Genomic DNA, 21,235 nt, shown 5'->3' with positions numbered 1-21,235 from the left:
GTTGCTGGAAAAACGTAAACTACCGTTCAAAGGTTTGGGGCCACTTAGACATTTCCTTGTTTTTGAAAGAAAATCAAAAACCGTTGTCCATTAAAATAACATCAAATTTCTCAGAAATCCAGTGTAGACATTGTTAATGCTGTAAATGACGATTGTAGCTGGAAACGGCAGATTTTTTATGGAATATCTACATAGGCGTACAGAGGCCCATTATCTGCAACCATCACTCCTGTGTTCCAATGGCATGTTCTGTTAGCTAATCCAAGTTGATAATTTTAAAAGGCTAATTGATCATTAGAAAACCCTTTTGCAATTATGTTAGCACAGCTGAAAACTGTTGTCGTGATTAAAGAAGCAATACAACTTGCCTTCTTTAGATTAGTTGAGTATCTGGAGCATCAGCATTTGTGGGTTCGATTACAGGCTCAAAACGGCTAGGAACTAAGACCTTTCTTCTGAAACTCTTAAATCTATTCTTGTTCTGAGAAATGAAGGCTATTCCATGCGAGAAATTGCCAAGAAACTGAAGATCTCGTACAACGCTGTGTACTACTCCCTTCACAGAGCAGCGCAAACGCGGTCTAACCAGAACAGAAAGAGTGGGAGGCCCCGATGCACAAACGAGCAAGAGGACAATTACATTAGAGTGTCTAGTTTGAGAAACAGACGCCTCACAAGTCCTCAACTGGCAGCTTCATTAAATAGTACCCGCAAAAAAACAGTCTCAACGTCAACAGTGAAGAGGCGACTCCGGGATGCTGACCTTCTAGGCAGTTCCTCTGTTCAGTGTCTGTGTTCTTTTACCCGTCTTAATCTTTTCTTTTTATTGGCCAGTCTGAAATATGGCTTTTTCTTTGCAACTCTGCTTAGAAGGCCAGCATCCCGGAGTCGTCTCTTCACTGTTAACGGGGCGTCTGTTTCTCAAACTACTGTTGAATGCACCGAGCTGTCTGTTTGAACTACTGGCACACAGCTCAGACACCCATGCATACCCCACAAGACATGCCACCAAAGGTCTCTTCACAGTCCCCAAGTCCAGACCAGCCTATGGGAGGCACACAGTACTACATAGAGCTATGACTACATGGAACTCTATTCCACATCATGTAACTGATGCAAGCAATACAATTTGAATTAAAAAACACTTAAAAATACACCTTATGGAACAGCCGGGGCTGTGAAGCAACACAAACACAGGCACAGACACATGCATATAAACACACGATAACATACGCACTACACACTCATGTACAGATGGATTTTGTGTTGTAGATATGTGGTAGGAGAGTATGGGCTTGAGGGCACACACTTAATATGTTGTGAAATCTGTTGTGAATGTGTTGTAATGTTTTTAAAATGTAACTGCCTTAATTTTGCTGGACCCCGGGAAAAGTAGCTGCTGCCTTGGCAACAGCTAACGGACATCCATAATACATGCAAACACAGTATATTGCATTCATTTCTGTAATGTCTTTATTTAAGTCCTGTTGGTACTTTATTTATTAACATATAAGGCCAAGTCCTTTGTATTTAAGATTAACATGGTTATGAAATCAGCCGTCCACTGTGGACTGAAGGAATGAAGAATGGGAAGAAGGAACTGAGCCAGTAGAGAAAATCCTTCCTCTGTTTTTCTTATTGGTCATCAGTGTTGCTGCCAAGGGCAATGTTTATCATATTCCTATTAAAGTCTTACAATGTTTCGTGCTCTCACAGACAATCAATCAATCAACAAATTGATAATTGCCTTTATTTAGTCTCAAGGTTAGGATGATGACCTTCGATTAAACAAATATCTGTGTTTTCATTTGTTGGGATGTAATTCTATTGATATGACCATTGTATCTTGCAGCTGGCTATGGTGGTCAGGTTGTAGGCCAAGGCCAAGGAGGACTGGGGACTGGAGGTCTGGGGGAAAGAAGAGTTAGACCAGAAGGAGCTGGGGCCGGACCAGGAGGTTATGGACATGGCGGTGGTTTAGGAGCTAGAGGCCTTGGAGCAGGTATAGTATGAGCTATTCCCTGTTTGTGTTTCTTATATTGGTATTTTCTTGGCTTAGAGATGTAATCAGGGCCGAACTACTGCATTTGGAGCCCCAGGGATATTTGTGGGGGAGTGGGGTAGGGCAGTTTTAAAGCAAATTTCCTGCTATACTAAACATTTTTCCATGATGCTGAGAGAATTTTTTATAGTTTTAAAGCTAATTTCCTGCAGTTCTACACATTTTGCTATCATATGGTATCTGGTATCTGTGCCCTGCGTGCCCCTTCTGTAATCCAGCCCTGGATGTAATGGACAGATTCAGTTGTGATACTGATGCTTGAGTATTCCTCTCCAGGAGCTGGCAATGGAGGTCGGGTTTCTGGAGGACAGGGGGCTGGACTAGGAGCTGGAGGTCTGGGAGGAGGAGGTCTTAGACCAGGAGTCAGACCAGGAGGTTATGGACCAGGTGGAGCTGGGGCTGGACCAGGTGGTTATGGGCCTGGTGCTGGTCTTAGTCTGGGCGGAGCTGTGGCTGGAGGTCTTGGTGGTGGTTACGGACTTGGCGGTGGTCTAGGTGCCGGAGGCCTTGGAGCAGGTATGAGCTTCTTGATTTGATCATCTGATCAATTATTACTAATTTCAGTTAATTTTACAGAAATTTATTTTTGATGATTGTTGTGTTTCCATAGGAGCTGGAGGAAAGCCAGAGAAGGCAGGTGAGCGACATAGACAGTTCAGGTCTGCCCTAGACCTCTTTTAGGGCTCACAAACTATTGACTTGTTTTTTCAATGGCAGTCTATTTCCTCAATATATGTAAATGAACACTACACATGACAAAGACCCTCCTAAAGCTTTTAAGCCTGTTTGTTGTTATCAAGAGGATGATGCAGTCAATCTTGATCTCCAGGAGCTGGCTATGGTGGTAGAGATCCTGGAGGACAGGGGGCTGGACTGGGTGTTGGAGGTTTTGGACCAGGTGGCTATGGACCAGGTGGAGCTGGGGCTGGACCAGCTGGCTATGGGCTTGGTGTTGGTCTTGGTCCTGGGGGAGCTGGTCCTGGAGTTTATGGTCGTGGTTATGGACCCGATGGAACAGGTAACGAACCCTGAGGTCTACAGATGGAGTACAGTCAAAGATACCGGCCGTGTTCCCAAATATTCCCTAAATAGTGCACTACTTTTGCCCAAAATTGGTGCCTTTTGGGAGTCACACTAACTCATGCAATACAACCTGACCTTATGGCCTCTGTTATTCCTCTGCTGTTTCTCCATCTTTCTACAGGAGCCAGTGGGAATCCTTCCAAAACAGATGTGTGTGGATCTTGTCTCTATGTACAGTAGACCTTTGAGATGTGTTTTTGTCTGTTTGAGTCTGTATTTCTTGTGTTTGATCCCCAGGAGCTGGCTATGTAGGTCGCAGTCCTGGGGGACAGGGGGCTGGATTAGGAGCTGGAGGCTATGGACCAGGTGAAGCTGGACCAGGAGGATATGGGCCTGGTTCTGGTGTTGGCCAGGGTGGAGCTGGTCCAGGTGGTTTTGGTGGTGGTCTTGGAGCTGGCGGACAAGGAGACGCCCTTGGAGCTGGTAGGGTGTATGGCCTAACTCGTATAGCCCATGAGTCTGATATACTGTAACTTGCTACTGTAGGTGCATCTTTGGGTGCTATTAATGATGACAGTCTGTGACTGCTGTAATGGAGTAAAGCCAAAGCCATGTTACCATCATTATGCACTAGCATCCATAGAATTAGGAATTAGATTATTAGAATGGACATGAACTTTCTTATGATGGTCCAAAGATCAGCCATGTTGGTCAGGGAGTTTGTCAACCATGCTGAGATAAGATATTGTGTAAAACAATGAATGTTAATAATTGATCTGCATTGTATGTGCGTTAGCTAGGTAGCCACAGTTTTAGAGGAATGATTCCATTCATTTTTCAAATGAACTGCCAATACGCCTACATTCCATTCAAGCAATGCAGTCAATCCACAGCCATACACTGGCTGAAATCAGTTGATGATACAGATGTACTGAAGGATCTTCATTTGCTCACTCTTTTGTTGCTGATAATTTTCCTGCACAGGAGGAAATGCAAACTTCTATTGTATTTGAGTTTTAAAAAGGCTTCTTAAGTTTGTAATTTCAACTTTGAAATGTCAGACTTGTTTTGTCCTAATGGACAATGTATCAACCCCTACAAAAAGGTATATTAATTATAATTCACATAATAATTCAAATATCCTGTTGCTGCAGGATTATTTTCCTACTGTAGCAAACTGTCTCAAATTAAGATCCTACATCTGTAGGACTTAGAGTTGTAAATTAAACAGGTACTCCTCATATAATCATATATGATATCTCATATACATATACACTCCTTGGTCAGTTTATTAGGTACACCCATTGCCTACAGAACAGTCTGAATTCTTCGGGGCATGGATTTTACAAAGTGTTGGAAAAGTTCCACAGGGATGTTGGTCCATGCTGTAGATCTGACAGCGGTACATTCATGCTGTGAACAGCCCATTCCATCTCATCTCAAAGATGCTCAATTGGGTTTGGTTAGCAACAATGTTCAGATACACTGTGGCGTTCAATCGTTGCACAATTGGTATCAAGGGACCCAAAGTGTGCCAGGAAAACATTCTCCACACCAGTACACCACCGCTGCCAGCCTGTACCGTTGACACCAGGCGGGATGGGTCCATGGACTGATGCTGCTTACAGTGAGGGAAAAAAGTATTTGATCCCCTGCTGATTTTGTACGTTTGCCCACTGACAAAGAAATGATCAGTCTATAATTTTAATGCTAGGTTTATTTGAACAGTGAGAGACAGAATAACAACAAAAATATCCAGAAAAACGCATGTCAAAAATGTAATAAATTGATTTGCATTTTAATGAGGGAAATAAGTATTTGACCCCCTCTCATTCAGAAAGATTTCTGGCTCCCAGGTGTCTTTTATACAGGTAACGAGCTGAGATTAGGAGCACACTCTTAAAGGGAGTGCTCCTAATCTCAGCTTGTTACCTGTATAAAAGACACCTGTCCACAGAAGCAATCAATCAATCAGATTCCAAACTCTCCACCATGGCCAAGACCAAAGAACTCTCCAAGGATGTCAGGGACAAGATTGTAGACCTACACAAGGCTGGAATGGGCTACAAGACCATCGCCAAGCAGCTTGGTGACAAGGTGACAACATTTGGTGCGATTACTCGCAAATGGAAGAAACACAAAAGAACTGTCAATCTCCCTCGGCCTGGGGCTCCATGCAAGATCTCACCTCGTGGAGTTGCAATGATCATGAGAACGGTGAGGAATCAGCCCAGAACTACACGGGAGGATCTTGTCAATGATCTCAAGGCAGCTGGGACCATAGTCACCAAGAAAACAATTGGTAACACAATACGCCGTGAAGGACTGAAATCCTGCAAGGTCCCCCTGCTCAAGAAAGCACATATACATGCCCGTCTGAAGTTTGCCAATGAACATCTGAATGATTCAGAGGACAACTGGGTGAAAGTGTTGTGGTCAGATGAGACCAAAATGGAGTTCTTTGGCATCAACTCAACTCGGCGTGTTTGGAGGAGGAGGAATGGTGCCTATGACCCCAAGAACACCATCCCCACCGTCAAACATGGAGGTGGAAACATTATGCTTTGGGGGTGTTTTGCTGCTAAGGGGAAAGGACAACTTCACCGCATCAAAGGGACGATGGACGGGGCCATGTACCGTCAAATCTTTGGTGAGAACCTCCTTCCCTCAGCCAGGGCATTGAAAATGGGTCGTGGATGGGTATTCCAGCATGACAATGACCCAAAACACACAGCCAAGGCAACAAAGGAGTGGCTCAAGAAGAAGGACATTAAGGTCCTGGAGTGGCCTAGCCAGTCTCCAGACCTTAATCCCATAGAAAATCTGTGGAGGGAGCTGAAGGTTTGAGTTGCCAAACGTCAGCCTCGAAACCTTAATGACTTGGAGAAGATCTGCAAAGAGGAGTGGGACAAAATCCCTCCTGAGATGTGTGCAAACCTGGTGGCCAACTACAAGAAACGTCTGACCCCTGTGATTGCCAACAAGGGTTTTGCCACCAAGTACTAAGTCATGTTTTGCAGAGGGGTCAAATACTTATTTCCCTCATTAAAATGCAAATCAATTTATAACATTTTTGACATGTGTTTTTCTGGATTTTTTTGTTGTTATTCTGTCTCTCACTGTTCAAATAAACCTAGCATTAAAATTATAGACTGATAATTTCTTTGTCAGTGGGCAAACGTACAAAATCAGCAGGGGATCAAATACTTTTTTCCCTCACTGTACGCCAAATCCTGAATCTTCCATAAGCATGACGCAACAGAAACCGGGATTCATCGGACCAGGCAATGTTTTTTCACTCCTTAATTGTCCAGTGTTGGTGATCGCGTGCTCACTGGAGCCGCTTGTTCTTGTTTTTAGCTGATAGGAGTGGAACCTGGTGTGGTCGTCTGCTGCAATAGCCCATCCGTGACAAGGACTGACGAGTTGTGTGTTCTACACACCACTGTTCACCGTTATTTGTCTGTTTGTGGTCCGTCTGTTACTTAGCACGATACTTGCCAATCTCTATTTAACTTGTCTCATCAACAATCTGTTTTTGCCCACAGGCCTGCTGCTGACGGGATTTTTTTTTTTTGTTGCACCATTCTTGGTAAACCCTAGCGTGAAAAGCCCAGGAGGGTGGCCGTTTCTGAGATATCGGTTCCGGCACGCATTGCACCGACGATCATACCACGCTCATTCTAATGTTCAATCAAATAGTAACTGAATGCCTGCCTGTCTGCCTGCTTTACATAGCAAGCCACGGCCACTGTCTGTAGGAGTGATACATTTTTTTGTGAACTGGGTGGTGTACCCAATAAACTGGCCGTTGAGTGTATATCATATATACATGCATATATCATATAATAACACAGCTTTCCAAGAAACAAAATCTGAGACATTTATGGTCTGTTTATACCGAAAATGTCTATATAAACTGTATTTAGAATTATATGACAATACTTTAGGTCAATTATATTCCATTACACAATTTCTGATACATCACATGCTTTAGTTGTATTGTCCTGCATAAGTGAAAGCAGGAAATGGATCAAGTTATCCATTATCTAATTTCCTCAGACACAACTGAAGCCTGGGGTTGTTATTTGGGTTGTATGCACACCAAACATGCACACACACACATACACGCACATGCACGCACACACACGCAGCTTATTTAGAATGAGGAATGTTGATGATGTTATCCGAGGAGCAGTTCTCGATGCTTATGACCCGCCTTTGTGGAACCTTTAGTTAGATGTTCCACCCTTTAGACCAGAGGTCTCCAACATTTTCTAGCATGAGAGCTACTTAAAAAAATGTAACGTTGTGAGCAAATTTTTTTCTAGCTTTTAAATAGGCACATTTTTCTCTTCTCCTCTCCCATGCAACTCTTCCTCAGGTCCTTAGTGTATAAGAGAAAGTAGTGCACTACGTTTTCTGTCAATATACCTGGTAAAATAATGGTTAAAAAACAACTTTAAAGGGGGCCCTATAAAATTAGCATTTTTTTCCAAAATGATGTTTTAGCAGTTTTATTTTTCCTGGTTTTATAATAATATTTTTTTTTCACTCCCAAAATTACAATTGTTCATAGAGAAACAATGAAATTGGATGTTCTGAGTCCATGTAAATGTTTAAATCACATTAGAAGAAAAACATTTTTAGGTCTGAAGGAATTGATTTTTGAGTGTAATTCCCCTTTATTTGTGCATCTGACCCTTTAATTGTGCACCTAGCGAGTGAGGAATGTGCCTTGTATTGTGCAGGTCTAGCGACGGGTCTGTACTGCTGCTTCTCATTTCATGGCAAAGTTTGCAAATAAGAAATAATAGATACAAATGTTATACTAACTCATGGTAAACTTTTGCCAGGTAAGCCTACTTTGCCAGCCTAGTCTCACAGATTAGACATAACATAGTAAATGTAAATCAGGCACTCACATTAGTATGATATGTTACTTTTGGTATGGTTACATGAGACAGATGGTTACTTAACGCAAAAACAAAGGAAAGGTGGTTGGTTGGGGTGGATGGTAAGCATATAATGCGTACATCCAGCAACCCAAAGGTTGTGAGTTTGAATCTCATCATGGACAACCTTAGCATTTTTAGCTAATTAGCAACTTTTCAAGTACTTACTTTTTTTTGCTATTTTGCAACTACTTAGCGTGTTAGCTAATGCTTCCCCTAAACCTAACCTTAACAATTTTAGCTAACCCTTCCCCTAACCCTAACCTTAAGCCTTTAACCTAACTCCTAAACTTAACCTTAACCCTAACCCCTAAGACTAGCCTAGCTAACGTGAGCCATCTAGCCACCTAGCTAGAATTTGTAACATATCATACCTTTTGCAAATTCTTAACATGTAGTACGTTTTGCAAATTTGTAACATATTGTACATTTTGCAAATATTTGTCACATATAATACGAATTGTAATTCGTAACATATCATACAAAATGTGTGGTGGACATCCACAAATTAATACATACCATATGAAAAGTAACATATCATACTGAATGGGGTGTCTCGAATTTATGTACAGAATAATACACAATGCTCTGAGACCGAGTTGACTTTGCAGTTAACATTTAATTGAGAAGGTTTTGGGGAAAGTATTTCTGTCAACCCACAAGATGGTTATCACATCAACTGGCTACACACGGAGTGATAGACAAATGCGCACACCATACAGACAGACAAGGGCAATATTGCTGGAAATTAAATGTCAGATATTTTCATAGGTTTGGCTTTTTAAGCCAATAGTGGCTAACCAGGGGTGGGATAACGTCAATGTTGCGTTGATTAGACAGTAGCTGGGAGCTTGCAGTGTCAGATACTTGTGTGATTTGTTTATGACAGTTTGCGATGGATTACATAAAAAATTGCATATACTTCTGGAATTGTTTGGTGAGCTACTCATAGGTGAGCTGTGAGCTACTGGTAGCTCATGATCAACCTGCTGGAGACCTCTGCTTTAGACCCTGAGATAGAAAGTGGGCCACAGACCTGGGTTCAAACACTATTTGAAATACTTTAAAATATAACAATGAAAAATGTTTTCCAGACTGTATCTTGCCGATTATTATTTAAAAATGTGCAATGTGAGTATTGGGTTGAGACTGAGACAACCTGGTTCAATTTGTGTCCCGAGGGAAAACCAGTTCGGAAACACTGATGTAGTGTAATACACCTGGGAATTAAACTGGATGCTGTAATGTAAGTGGCCAAAGGAGGGCAGTGCTTCGTACTCCAGGGCTTGGAGCCGGGCTTGGATTTAATTCAAGCACTAAACCCTTATATACCCAGTGTGTTTTTAGAACATTATTCTCAGTGTTCTATTTTGGAGTGTTATTTAAAATGTCTTTTACATTAACCTCAGAAAAATGTGCCCACAATGCAAGGATGCCATCATGTGTTGGATTCATATAAAACATCATTCCTCCTGTGTTCTCATTAGGGTATGGAGGCCTCGGAGCAGGGTGAGGCCACCATTTAATGATGTCGTCATGTGTTGGATTCATGTAACACATCAAAACATCATGTCTATACTGTGTTCCCATCAGGGTATGGAGGCCTCGGAGCTGGGGGACTGGGATCCAGAGGTTCTGGTCAGGGGGCTGGAGGACTTGGAGCAGGCCAAGGTCTTGGAGCCGGCCAAGGAGATGGATACAGACCTGGAGGAGGCTACGGTGGTGCTGCTGGTGGTCTATACCCTGGAGCTGGAGGGGTGGGGGCAGGCCAGAAACCTCCCAAAACAGGTACAGGCTCTGGGAGGATGGGGCTAGGGGTAGAATGACCAGAGCCATATGTCATAGGTATACAGAGTTTGGTCAGCTCTTTATGGCCACCTGGCTATTGCCTGATTGTTCTGTGCATTTCTCTCACCCTTTTTAATCTGCATTAGGAGCAGGAAGTACACTAGGAGGAGATGGATATGGGCCTGGTGGTGCTGATGGATATGGGCCTGGTGGCGCAGGAACTGGGCCTGGTGGCGCAGGTGGACATGGGCCTGGTGGCGTAGGTGGACATGGGCCTGGTGGCGTAGGTGGACATGGGCCTGGTGGCGCAGGAACTGGGCCTGGTGGCGCAGGAACGGGACCTAGTGGCGCAGGTGGATATGGTCCTGGTGGCGCAGGAACTGGGCCTAGTGGCGCAGGTGGAGTTGGTCTTGGTGGTTTTGGGCCTGGTGGCGCAGCAGTACCAGCTGGAGGTTAGTAAGGGTTTATCAAACCCGAGAACTACGACATCCACAGAGAACATTCAAAAAAACAGAGTGAGGCTGAACACTATTTCATTGTGTAAAGTTTATAAATTAGACTGAGTGGGAAATTAAGGGAGAAGATATGCAGTACAATACACCTCATTAAAATGATTGATGTATATTGCTGCAGCACCAGTACTTCCACAGACTGGAGTCCCTGGGGGTGGAGCTAGAGAGAAGAGCGGTTGGAAGGCCAACAAACAAGTGCCAGGTAAACTACAAGTCCCAGAGGCCAACTCCATATCTTACTGCAGTATAGATGTAAAGGTAGTAGTTTTATTTCAATATACAGTAGTTTTGTTTTGTCATATATTCCTTACTTTATCAACACAGGTGTTGGAGTACCTGGACTCTATCAAGGTGGAATAGTACCTAGTCAAGGTATGTCTGCCAAGATGTTCTGATTTGGTTGATATGTTGTAGGATTAGATGAGCTGAGATACGTTACATGTCTGAGCTGAGATACGTTGCAATACTTTACATGTTTGCTTTTGCAAAACTTTGCCTTGGTGCGCTCTCATTTCTCCTCCATTATTGTGTTTAGGTTTCGGAGGGCGTGGGGTTCTACCAGGTGTTGCCACTGGATCCGGACTTGCTCCCCAGACAGGTGAGTCTGTCATCCACCTGTTGAACTACTGACCTTTGACCCCTAACCTAATTCTGCACCCTGTTGACCTTGGTCTCGTCTTTCCTACAGGGGCAGGTGTGCTGAGTCAGGGTGGAGTTGGAGTTGGCACTGGAGCTGGAGGTAAGGGTTTATCAAACAGAGAGGGACAACAGTGTTATAATTGATTTTATAAGACGTGAATATACAGTGAGCTCCAAGTATTGAAACAGTGACATTTTTGTTGTTGTTTTGGCTCTGTACTCCAGCACTTGAAATGATAGGAGGTTAACCTCTTAAAGGGCAGACTGTCAGGGCAGACTGTCAGCTTTAATTTGAGGGTATTTTCATCCATATAGGGTGAAACGTTTATAAATAACAGCACTTTTTGTACATAGCCCTCCCCATATTTTAGGGGACCAAAATTATTGGGACAAATTCACTTGCAGTGCATTTGGAAAGTATTCGGACCCCTTATCTTTTTCCACATTTTGCTACCTTACAGCCTTATTCTAAAATGGATTCAACAAAAAAATGTCCTCGTCAATCTGCACACAACACACCATAATGGCAAAGCGAAAAAATAATTGATTAAAAATCAAAAACAGAAATACATTATTTACATAAGTATTCAGACCCTTGGGCATGAGACTCGAAATTGAGCTCAGGTGCATCCTGTTTCCATTGATCATCCTTGAGATGTTTCTACAACTTTATTGGAGACCATTTGTGGTAAATTCAATTGATTGGACATGATTTGGAAAGGCACACACCTGTATATATAAAGGTCCCACAGTTGACAGTGCATGTCAGAGCAAAAACCAAGCCATAAAGTCGAAGGAATTGCTGTAACACTCTGAGACAGGATTGTGTCGAGGCACAGATCTGGTACCAAAAAATGTCTGCAGCATTGAAGGTCCCCAAGACCACATTGGCCTCCATCATTCCTAAATGGAAGAAGTTTGGAACCACCAAGACTCTTTCTAGAGCTGGCCTCCCGGCCAAACTGAGCAATCCTGGGGGAGAAGGCCACTGGTTAGGGAGGTGACCAAGAACCAGATGGTCACTCTGACAGAGCTCCAGAGTTCCTCTGTGGAGATGGGAGATCCTTCCAGAAGAACACACATATGTGCAGCACTCCACCAATCAGGCCTTTATGGTAGAGTGGCCAGACGGAAGTCAAGCCTCAGTAAAAGGCACATGACAGCCCACTTGGAGTTTGCCAAAAGGCACCTAAAGGACTCTCAGACCATGAGAAACAACATTCTCTGTTCTGATGAAACCAAGATTGAACTCTTTGGCATGAATGCCAAGTGTCACATCTGGAGGAAACCTGGTACCATCCCTATGGTGATGCATGGTGATGGCAGCATCATGCTGTGGGAGTTTTTTCAGTGGCAGGGACTGGGAGACTAGTCAGGATCGAGGGAAAGATGAACGGAGCAAAGTACAGAGAGATCCTTGATGAAAACCTGCTCCAGAATACTCAGGACCTCAGACTGGGGCGAATGTTCACCTTCCAACATGACAATGATCCTAAGCACACAGCCAAGACAATGCAGGAGTGGCTTCGGAACAAGTCTCTGAATGTCCTTGAGTGGCCCAGCCAGAGCCCAGACATGAACCCGATCGAACATTTCTGGAGAGACCTGAAAATAGCCGTGCAGCAACGCTCCCCATCCAACCTGACAGAGCTTGAGAGGATCTGCAGAGTTGAATGGGAGAAACTCCCCAAATACAGGTGAGCCAAGCTTGTAGCGTCATAACCAAGAAGACTCGAGGCTGTAATCGTTGCCATAGCTGCTTCAATAAAGTACTGAGTAAAAGGTCTGAATGCTTATGTGATTATTTCAGGGGGTTTTTGTATAAATTTGCAAACATTTCTAAAAACCTGTTTTTGCTTGTCATTATGGGGTATTGTGTGTAGATTGATGAGGGGGGAAACGATTTCATCCATTTTAGAATAAGGCTGTAATGTAACAAAATGTGGAAAAAGTCAAGGGGTCTGAATATTTTCCGAATGCACTGTATATGTGTATTAATGTAGTAAAAACGTACATTTTTGTTTAATGCATTTGCTGTTTGTTTTAGTTGTTTCAGATTATTTTGTGCCCAGAAAGGAATGGTAAATAATGTATTGTGTCATTTTGGAGTCACTTTTATTGTAATAAGAATATCATATGTTTCTAAGCACTTCTATATTAATGTGGATGCTACCATGATTACAGATAGTCCTGATGAATTGTGAATAATGATGAGTGAGAATGTTACAGATGCACAATTTCATACCCCTCCCAACAATATAAAATGCCAATCTCCCTTGTTATTGTAATGGTGAGATGTTAGCATGTCTTGGGGGTATGATATTTGTGTGTCTAACTTTCTCACTATACATTATTTACCATTAATTTGTATTGGGCACAAAATAATCTGAAACACAACCAAAGCAAACAGCAAATACATCCAACGAATTTGTAAAGTCACAAACTTGATGTTGCGTGCTATGAATATGGGACCAAATACTTAACTTTTTACTACAAATTTCCTTTAATACACATATCTACTTTTTACTTTAATACACATATCCTGTTAGGGACAGACGTTCCGCTAGCGGAACGCCTCACCAATATCCAATGGTATAGAGTGGCGCGAATTACAAATACCTCAAAAATACAAAAACTTCAATTTTTCAAACATATGACTATTTTACACCATTTTAAAGACAAGACTCTCCTTTATCTAACCACAATGTCCGATTTCAAAAAGGCTTTACAACGAAAGCAAAACATTCGATTATGTCAGGAGAGTAGCTTTTCGGTGAAAGCACATTTTGCAATATTCTGAGTAGATAGCCCGGCCATCATGGCTAGCTATTTTGACACCCACCAAGTTTGGCACTCACCAAACTCAGATTTACTATAAAAAAATTGGATTACCTTTGCTGTTCTTCGTCAGAATGCACTCCCAGGACTTCTACTTCAACAACCAATGTTGTTTTGGTTCCAAATAATCCATAGTTATATCCAAATAGCTCCGTTTTGTTCGTGCGATCAAGTCACTATCCGAAGGGTGACGCACCGGCGCATTTCGTGACAAAAAAATTCAAATATTCCATTACTGTACTTCGAAGCATGTCAAACGCTGTTTAAAATCAATTTTTATGCAAAATAAAATAGCGATAATATTCCAACCGGGAGACGTTGTATCCGTTCAAACACTGAAAGTAAAACATGGAGTCGCCACATGCACGCGCGCACCAGTGCCATTGTTCTCAGAAGGACCACTCACCAAAACCCCTGCTGTTTTTCGCCCAGAGACTGCAGAGCTATCATTCAACGTTCTGGCGCCTTCCTAGAGCCAATGAAAGCCTTAGAAAATGTCACGTTACAGCAGAGATCCTGTATTTTCGATAAAGAGGCTATAGAAGGACAAGAAATGGTCAGACAGGGCACTTCCCATATAGAATCTTCTCAGGTTTTGGCCTGCCTATGAGTTCTGTTATACTCACAGACACCATTCAAACAGTTTTAGAAACTTTAGGGTGTTTTCTATCCAAATCTACTAATTATATGCATATTCTAGTTTCTGGGCAGGAGTAATAACCAGATTAAATCGGGTACGTTTTTTATCCGGCCGTGAAAATACTGCCCCCTAACCCTAACAGGATATAAGTGAATTTGTCCCCATAGTTTCCGTCCCCTAAAATGCAGGGACTATGTACAAGAAGTGCTGTAATTTCTAAACGTTCCACCTGCTATGGATGAAAATACCCTTAAATTAGAATTGACAGTCTGAACCTTAAAATCATCGTATCATTTCAAATCGAAAGTGCTGGAGTACAATACTTCTGTAGCTCACAGGATGTACTCTATATAAACACTCACCTTGTGCATTAATATACAGGTAACTGGCAAAATAAAGGAAACACTGAGTAAATGAGGGACACAAAGTATATTGAAAGCATGTGCTTCCACACAGGTGTGATTCCTGAGCTAATTAAGCAATTAACATCCCATCATGCATAAGATCATTTATAAAAATTCCCAGTTGCCCATTATTTTGTCTACCATGGCTAGAAGAAGAGATTTTGAAAGAGGGGTCTCTAAGGAGCATAAGAGCATAGCGTGTGTGTGTCTCAGTTACCAGATCTCAACCCAATTGAGCACGTATGGAAGATTCTGGAGCGTCACCTGACACAGCGTCTTCAACCACCATCAACAAAACATAAAATGATGGAATTTCTCGTGAAAGAATGGTCACATCCCTCCAATAGAATTCAGACACTTGTAGAATCAAAGCCAAGATGCATTGAAGCTGTTCTGGCAGCTCGTGGTGGCCCAACGCCCTATTAAGACACTTTATGTTGGTGTTTCCTTTATTTTGGCAGTTACATGTACATTAATATATAAATAAATACATTGTATATAGTGTATATTCTTCTCCTCAGGTGGCCGAGGCAGTTTAAATGGAGTGTTCCGTGGATATCCCCTCATATCACCTAAATCTGGAGGTACTGGACACTCAGCCTAGTCTCATAAACTAGATGTATCATAGTAGACGTAAATTGTAAACATAAATTCGGGACACTCAAATTTGTATGATATGTTATGTTTTGTATAGTTACATGAGACTTAAGGTGAAAATTAAAGTAGCGTGATTGGTCGGAGTGGATGAGTGGGTATATAACGCGAACGTCTATCAACCCAAAGTTGCAAGTTCAAATCTCGTTACGGACAACTTTAGCATTTTAACTAATTAGCAAGTTTTCAAATATTTAGCATGTTAACTAAATATTTGAAATGTTAGCTTTCCCTACCCCTAACCTTAACCCTTTTAGCTAACCCTAACCGTTTAACCTAACTCCTAAACTTTACCCTAACCCCTAGCTAGAATTCATAACATATCATAAGTTTAGCAAATTCGTAACATATAGTATGTTTTAGAAATGTGTAAGATATTGAACAATTGCGAATTCATAATATATATTACGAATTGTAATTCGAAGCATATCATACGAAATAGGTGATGGACATCCACAAATTAATACATACCATAGTAAACACAACATGGAACAATTTCAATGATTTTACAGAGTTACAGTTCATATAAGGAAATCATTCGATTGAAATAAATCATTAGGCCCTAATCTATGGATTTCACATGACTGGGCAGGGGAGCCAGGCCCACTCACTAGGCAGCCAGGCCCAGCCAATCAGAATGAGTTTTTCCCAACAAAACAGCTTTATTACAGACAGAAATACTCAGTTGGGTGGCTGGTCTCAGACAATGCCTCAGGTGAAGAAGCTGGATGTGGAGATCCTGGGCTGGCGTGGTTACACGTAGTCTGCATTTGTGAGGCCGGTTGGACGTACTGCCAAATTCTGTAAAATTACGTTAAGAGGTGGCTTATGGTAGAGAAATTGACATGAAATTATCTGGCAAAAGCTCTGGTGGATATTCTTGCAGTCAGCATGCCAAATGCATGCTTCCTCAAAATTTGAGACATTGGTGTCATTGTGTTGTGACAAAACTGCACATTTTAGTGGCCTTCTATTGTCCCCAGAACAAGGTGCACCAATGTAATGATCATGCTGTTTAATCAGCTCCTTTATGTGCCACACCTGTCAGGTGGATGGAATAATCTTGGCAAAGGATCACTAACGGATGTAAACAAATTTGTGCACAACATTTGAGAGAAATTAGCTTTTTGTGCAAATGAAACATTTCTGAGATATTTTATTTCAGCTCATGAAACATGGGACCAACACTTGACATTTTGTTCACTATAAATGGAGTGTACCGTATTTACGTACAGAATAATACGAAATGCTCTGAGACCAGGTTGGGACACTAGAAAACTACTACAACAATCCACAATCCATATCTATTATCCTGCTATTTCTCTTCCTTTGCTTATTTCATTCCTCCTCTTTGTCCTTTCTTCTCTTCCATTTTTAGGGGCTGGAGGCAAATCAGCTAATTCCCAGGCCAAGCTTGCTGCTAAATATGGTAAGACTGAATTAATAATTCATCCTTTAGGAAGGTGGTAGTTGGTAGGTTTACGGTAAGACTAGATGAACTAGTCCTTAGGAAGATGGTAAGTGTACGTTTGGTGACATAACAGGTTTTATTACCCAGGTATTGAATGATTCAGGTGTTTGTGGTCTGGGGGGATTCAGGTGTTTGGTGTGGAGAGGCTCAGGTGTTTGTGATGTGGGGGGACTCAAGTGTTTGTAGTGTGGGGAACCTAGGTGTTTGTTCTGTGGGGAGACTCACATGTTTGGGGAATAGGGAAACTTAGTTGTTTGTGGTCAGGGGGCACTCAGGTGTTTGTGGTGTGGGGAGACTCAGGTATTTGTGGTCTGTGGGGATTCAGGTGTTTGGTGTGGAGAGGCTCAGGTGGTTGTGATGTGGGGGGACTCAAGTGTTTGTAGTGTGGGGGACCTAGGTGTTTGGGGGTTCAGTGTGGTTTGGAGTCAAAGATAAGAACTGTCTGTCCCTGGCCAGCTGGAGCTGGAGGTGTACTTCGTCAAGGGGGCATGGCCGGAGCAGGAGGAGTACCTAGCAGTGTACCTGGAGCAGATGGGGTCCCTGGTTATGGAGTTGGTGGTGTACCTCGTCAAGGGGGCATGGCCGGAGCAGGAGGAGTACCTAGCGGTGTACCTGGAGCAGGTGGGGTCCCTGGTTATGGAGTTGGAGCTGGAGCTGGTGGTGTACCTGGTTACGGAGGTGGAGCAGGAGGCATACCTGGATTCGGAGCCGGAGCAGGAGGCATACCTGGTTATGGGGGCGGAGCCGGAGCAGGAGGCGTACCTGGGGCAGGGGGCGTCCCTGGCTCAGGTGGGTATGGATACCCAGGGGGTTACCCAGGTGGAGGGCGGTACCCAGGGGCTGGCCTAGGTGTAGGAGGTGCCTACCCCGGAGGTGAGTTAGAGACATAAAGGAAAAGAAAGGAGAATACTTGCTGACAAGTTTTTAAATACTCCTAGCTGTTTTGATGTTGCAAAATTTGGACCATATTGACATAAACATTGAATCTGGTCCTCAACAAACTCTGAGAGCATCTAAACAGTGTGTGGGGGCATTCTCCTATCTTTCCACATGATATCGTACATATCATACACGTGTAGAATGTGCTAGATATGTGTACACTCACTCCTCCCCCCACCAGGTCCCTCCTTCTGGCTACCTCCCATCCTACACTCTGCATGGCTACGCATTTGGCGTTTGAAATACAGAAGGAGTTCACTTAAATATTCTTATTTTTTGAAGGATAAGTTATTTCATCTGATGCCAATGCTAATTTCAGTTTCTTGCATCGCTCTATTTTACAGGAGCTGGATCTAAGGCAGCCAAATATGGTGAGAGTTTGCTTCAATACCAAGAGCACATAACTATGATTTATTTAAGGTAACTGTCTGCATCCTATTCAGTTTTGGGTAAGCTACTCTGAAAATATAGTGTAACGACCCGGTATTGTGTTCTGTGTTCGTGGGTGTGTTATGGTTCTCATGGCTACTAGCAGGGGTTGAATGTGTCAGGACAGAGGGAAAGGGTGGGGGGTATGATGGGTAATCCCGCGGGATTTGGAAATGCATAAATAGGGATTACTGTCTCATCTCTTTCTCTCTTTCTGTTCGGGCCTTGATCTCTTCTTATAGGGGTGACCCTTAACCCGACATGGTGTAATTGTGTACGTTCGGTATTTAGCGGCGTGGGCTGTGGCCACAACAATAGCCCAGTTTAGGAATAAACCTGTGTTCTAACCTGCACACCTGGAGTCCGTCTCTTTTCCTTTTATGACCCAGCCGGGTCATTACATTGGTGTCAGAAGTGCTTTCGAACTACGGGATCGAGACTAGGCGAGTTAGCTGTTCAGTATAGGCCGGGTTGGATTTAGCGTAACTCGCATCTACGGTCATGATGCTTGGGGCGAGGCAGAAAATTAAGGAAGAGTCGGACAAAGTGTCCGTTGTGGGCTCGGGGGTACCCGGTCGGGAGGGTCGGGCGGCGACAGCCATAGATGAGCTGGAGAGCCACATGGCGGGAGTTAAATTGTCAGTCAGCAAGATGGCAGAACTGGCGGGTTTTCCTTCACTCCGCTCGAGAGCAGACGTCACGGCGACGGGGATATCGACGTCACCGGGTGCGGAAATGGCGGGGCCTGCGTATGTAAACAGAGATGGCGGCGGCCTATTGCCATTAGCCACGGTAGCGGCTAAACTACCAAAGTTCAATGGACAAGGTAAATGGGAAGTTTTTTTACTCAATTCGAGTTGTTGGCTGCAGCCGGGAGGTGGTCTGACGAGACGAAAGCGTTACAGCTTGCCCTGAGCCTGGCAGAGGAGGCGTCGGAATGCCTGTTAACGCTAGCCCCGGACGAGAGGGGCGACTACGGTGCGCTAGTGGAGGCATTGGGGGGCCGTTTCGGCAGCGACGCGCAGCCCAACATGCTGCGGATTGAACTGAGTAACAAAAAGAGACTTCAGGGGGAATCATTAAAGGCGTTGGCAAGTGGTATTCTGAGCCTGACCAGGCGGGCTTATGCAACTATGCCGATTGGGGTGCAAGACGAGCTGGCACGGGACAGTTTTATTAGAGCGCTCTCTTCCACCGAACTGGGTAAGCATGTTCAGATGGCGGACCCACCATCTCTGCGGGCTGCAGTGGAGATAGCCAGGAAGAGGGAGCTGATCTGGGGGGAGGGAGTGAGAGTGGAAGTCGCCAGTCAACCAGAGGTGAGAGCAGCGGTGGCTGGGGTGCCAGGGGTCACGAAACCAGAGTGGGCCGACGAGTTGTGCGGGCTAGTCAAGACTGCTTCGCTTGTCATGGAGAGGGGCTCCAGGCAGCGTCGCAGTGTCAGCTCAACTCCTATTGTATGCTGGGGTTGTGGCCAGCCTGGCCACATTCAGCGGGAGTGTGGCAGATTACCCCGTCACCAGGGAAACGACGGCGGGTTCTCGCGCAGGGGGCAGCGCGGACCCACCCCCCCGCCCCCAAACCCACTGTAAGCAAAAGAGGTACCCAGCAGCGCAGACAAGAGGGTGGGGACCTGCTCCCCCAGGGTGTAGCTGCCGCCGTGTTTCCTAGTCCGGTAGTTGTGGTGGGACGTACCACCGTTGGGGACTTCTGTAATGTCATCGTCAAGGTGGAGGGGGTGGAATGTTTGGCCCTGGTCGACACGGGCTCTACAGTAACCCTGGTGAGACCAGACATACTACCTGTTGGGGTGCGGGTGGAGCCGACCCTTGTCCAGCTACGGACTGTCACGGGGGAGCTAGCCCCCATGTTAGGGAAGTGTCAGCTATCTGTGACTGTGGGGGGGAGAACTGTGGGGTGTCCGGCATGGGTAGCAGCGGTGCAGGACCCCTGTATACTGGGAATGGACTTTTTGAAAAACTGTGGGGCTCAGTTGGACTTAGCGTCGGGCACTTTGAGGCTGTCGGGGGGGCCCACAGTGGGAATGTCGACTTCGGGAGGGCCAGCAGGGGGCAGGGCTGTCCCTCCGTCTTCCTCCAAGCTTGCAGAAACTCCACCGGTCATCCCGGCTGCTCCCTTGGTCGTTGTGCCATTCCAGCAGCTGTCTCCGGCGGCGACGGCCTTCACTCCCCATCATGGTGCAAGCACAGGCAGCTCAGTAGCCCAAAACACACTGGCTCCTTCACCCCATCAGCCCGACGGGGGGAAGGAGGAAGCTATAGACGCCGTTGAGGCTGTGTGGCTGAAGAACTGTCAGGGTCTGGATGAGGGACAACAGAGACAGTTAAAGCAGCTGCTGTTGGACTTTAAAGATAGCTTCGCTTGGGGGGAAGATGAGGTAGGACAAACGCACCTAGTTCAGCACGAAATAGACACTGGGGACGCCCGACCCATTAAAATTCGGCCCCGTCGTATTCCCCTTGCCAGGAGGGAAGCAGCAGACACAGCTATTGTTGACATGTTGCGGGCTGATTTCATTGAGCCATCAGATAGCCCATGGTCCGCGCCGGTCGTCATGGTGCCTAAGAAAGGGGGTAAACTTAGGTTTTGTGTTGACTACAGGGGCCTAAATTCTATCACCACTAAAGACTCTTATCCCCTACCGAGGATTGATGAGTCGCTAGACCACGTGAGAGGGTCCTCGTGGTTCTCCTCCCTTGATCTGCGCAGTGGCTACTGGCAGGTGCCCCTCTCGCCAGGGGCACGTGAAAAAACGGCCTTCTCCACAGATAGGGGCCATTGGCAGTTCAAGGTGCTGTGCTTCGGGCTCTGTAATGCTCCTGCCACCTTTGAGAGGCTCATGGACAGAGTGCTGGCGGGG

General features: G+C 44.5%; 1 protein-coding gene across 5 annotated transcripts in view; it reads left to right on the top strand.

Annotated features, from left to right (window-relative positions):
* The window catches only part of elnb (elastin b), a 64,970-nt gene that overhangs the window by 10,407 nt on the left and 33,328 nt on the right, over positions 1-21,235 (top strand). For 4 of the 5 annotated variants that reach the window (XM_029701825.1, XM_029701827.1, XM_029701824.1 and 1 more), the window contains 15 exons: positions 1,853-2,002; positions 2,339-2,578; positions 2,673-2,699; positions 2,892-3,080; positions 3,383-3,568; positions 9,634-9,828; positions 9,975-10,280; positions 10,462-10,542; positions 10,665-10,712; positions 10,876-10,938; positions 11,029-11,079; positions 15,383-15,445; positions 16,894-16,944; positions 17,443-17,859; positions 18,270-18,296. In XM_029701825.1, the coding sequence (XP_029557685.1) occupies positions 1,853-2,002; positions 2,339-2,578; positions 2,673-2,699; positions 2,892-3,080; positions 3,383-3,568; positions 9,634-9,828; positions 9,975-10,280; positions 10,462-10,542; positions 10,665-10,712; positions 10,876-10,938; positions 11,029-11,079; positions 15,383-15,445; positions 16,894-16,944; positions 17,443-17,859; positions 18,270-18,296 (2,094 nt within the window). The remainder of the gene's footprint in view (positions 1-1,852; positions 2,003-2,338; positions 2,579-2,672; positions 2,700-2,891; positions 3,081-3,382; positions 3,569-9,633; positions 9,829-9,974; positions 10,281-10,461; positions 10,543-10,664; positions 10,713-10,875; positions 10,939-11,028; positions 11,080-15,382; positions 15,446-16,893; positions 16,945-17,442; positions 17,860-18,269; positions 18,297-21,235) is intronic. The other variant, XM_029701826.1, reaches the window with a different exon arrangement.

Source organism: Salmo trutta, chromosome 19 (genome assembly GCF_901001165.1).
Source record: "Salmo trutta chromosome 19, fSalTru1.1, whole genome shotgun sequence".
In the NCBI taxonomy this organism is placed as follows: Eukaryota; Metazoa; Chordata; class Actinopteri; order Salmoniformes; family Salmonidae; genus Salmo; species Salmo trutta.
This window is presented reverse-complemented; position numbering and strand designations above follow the sequence as displayed.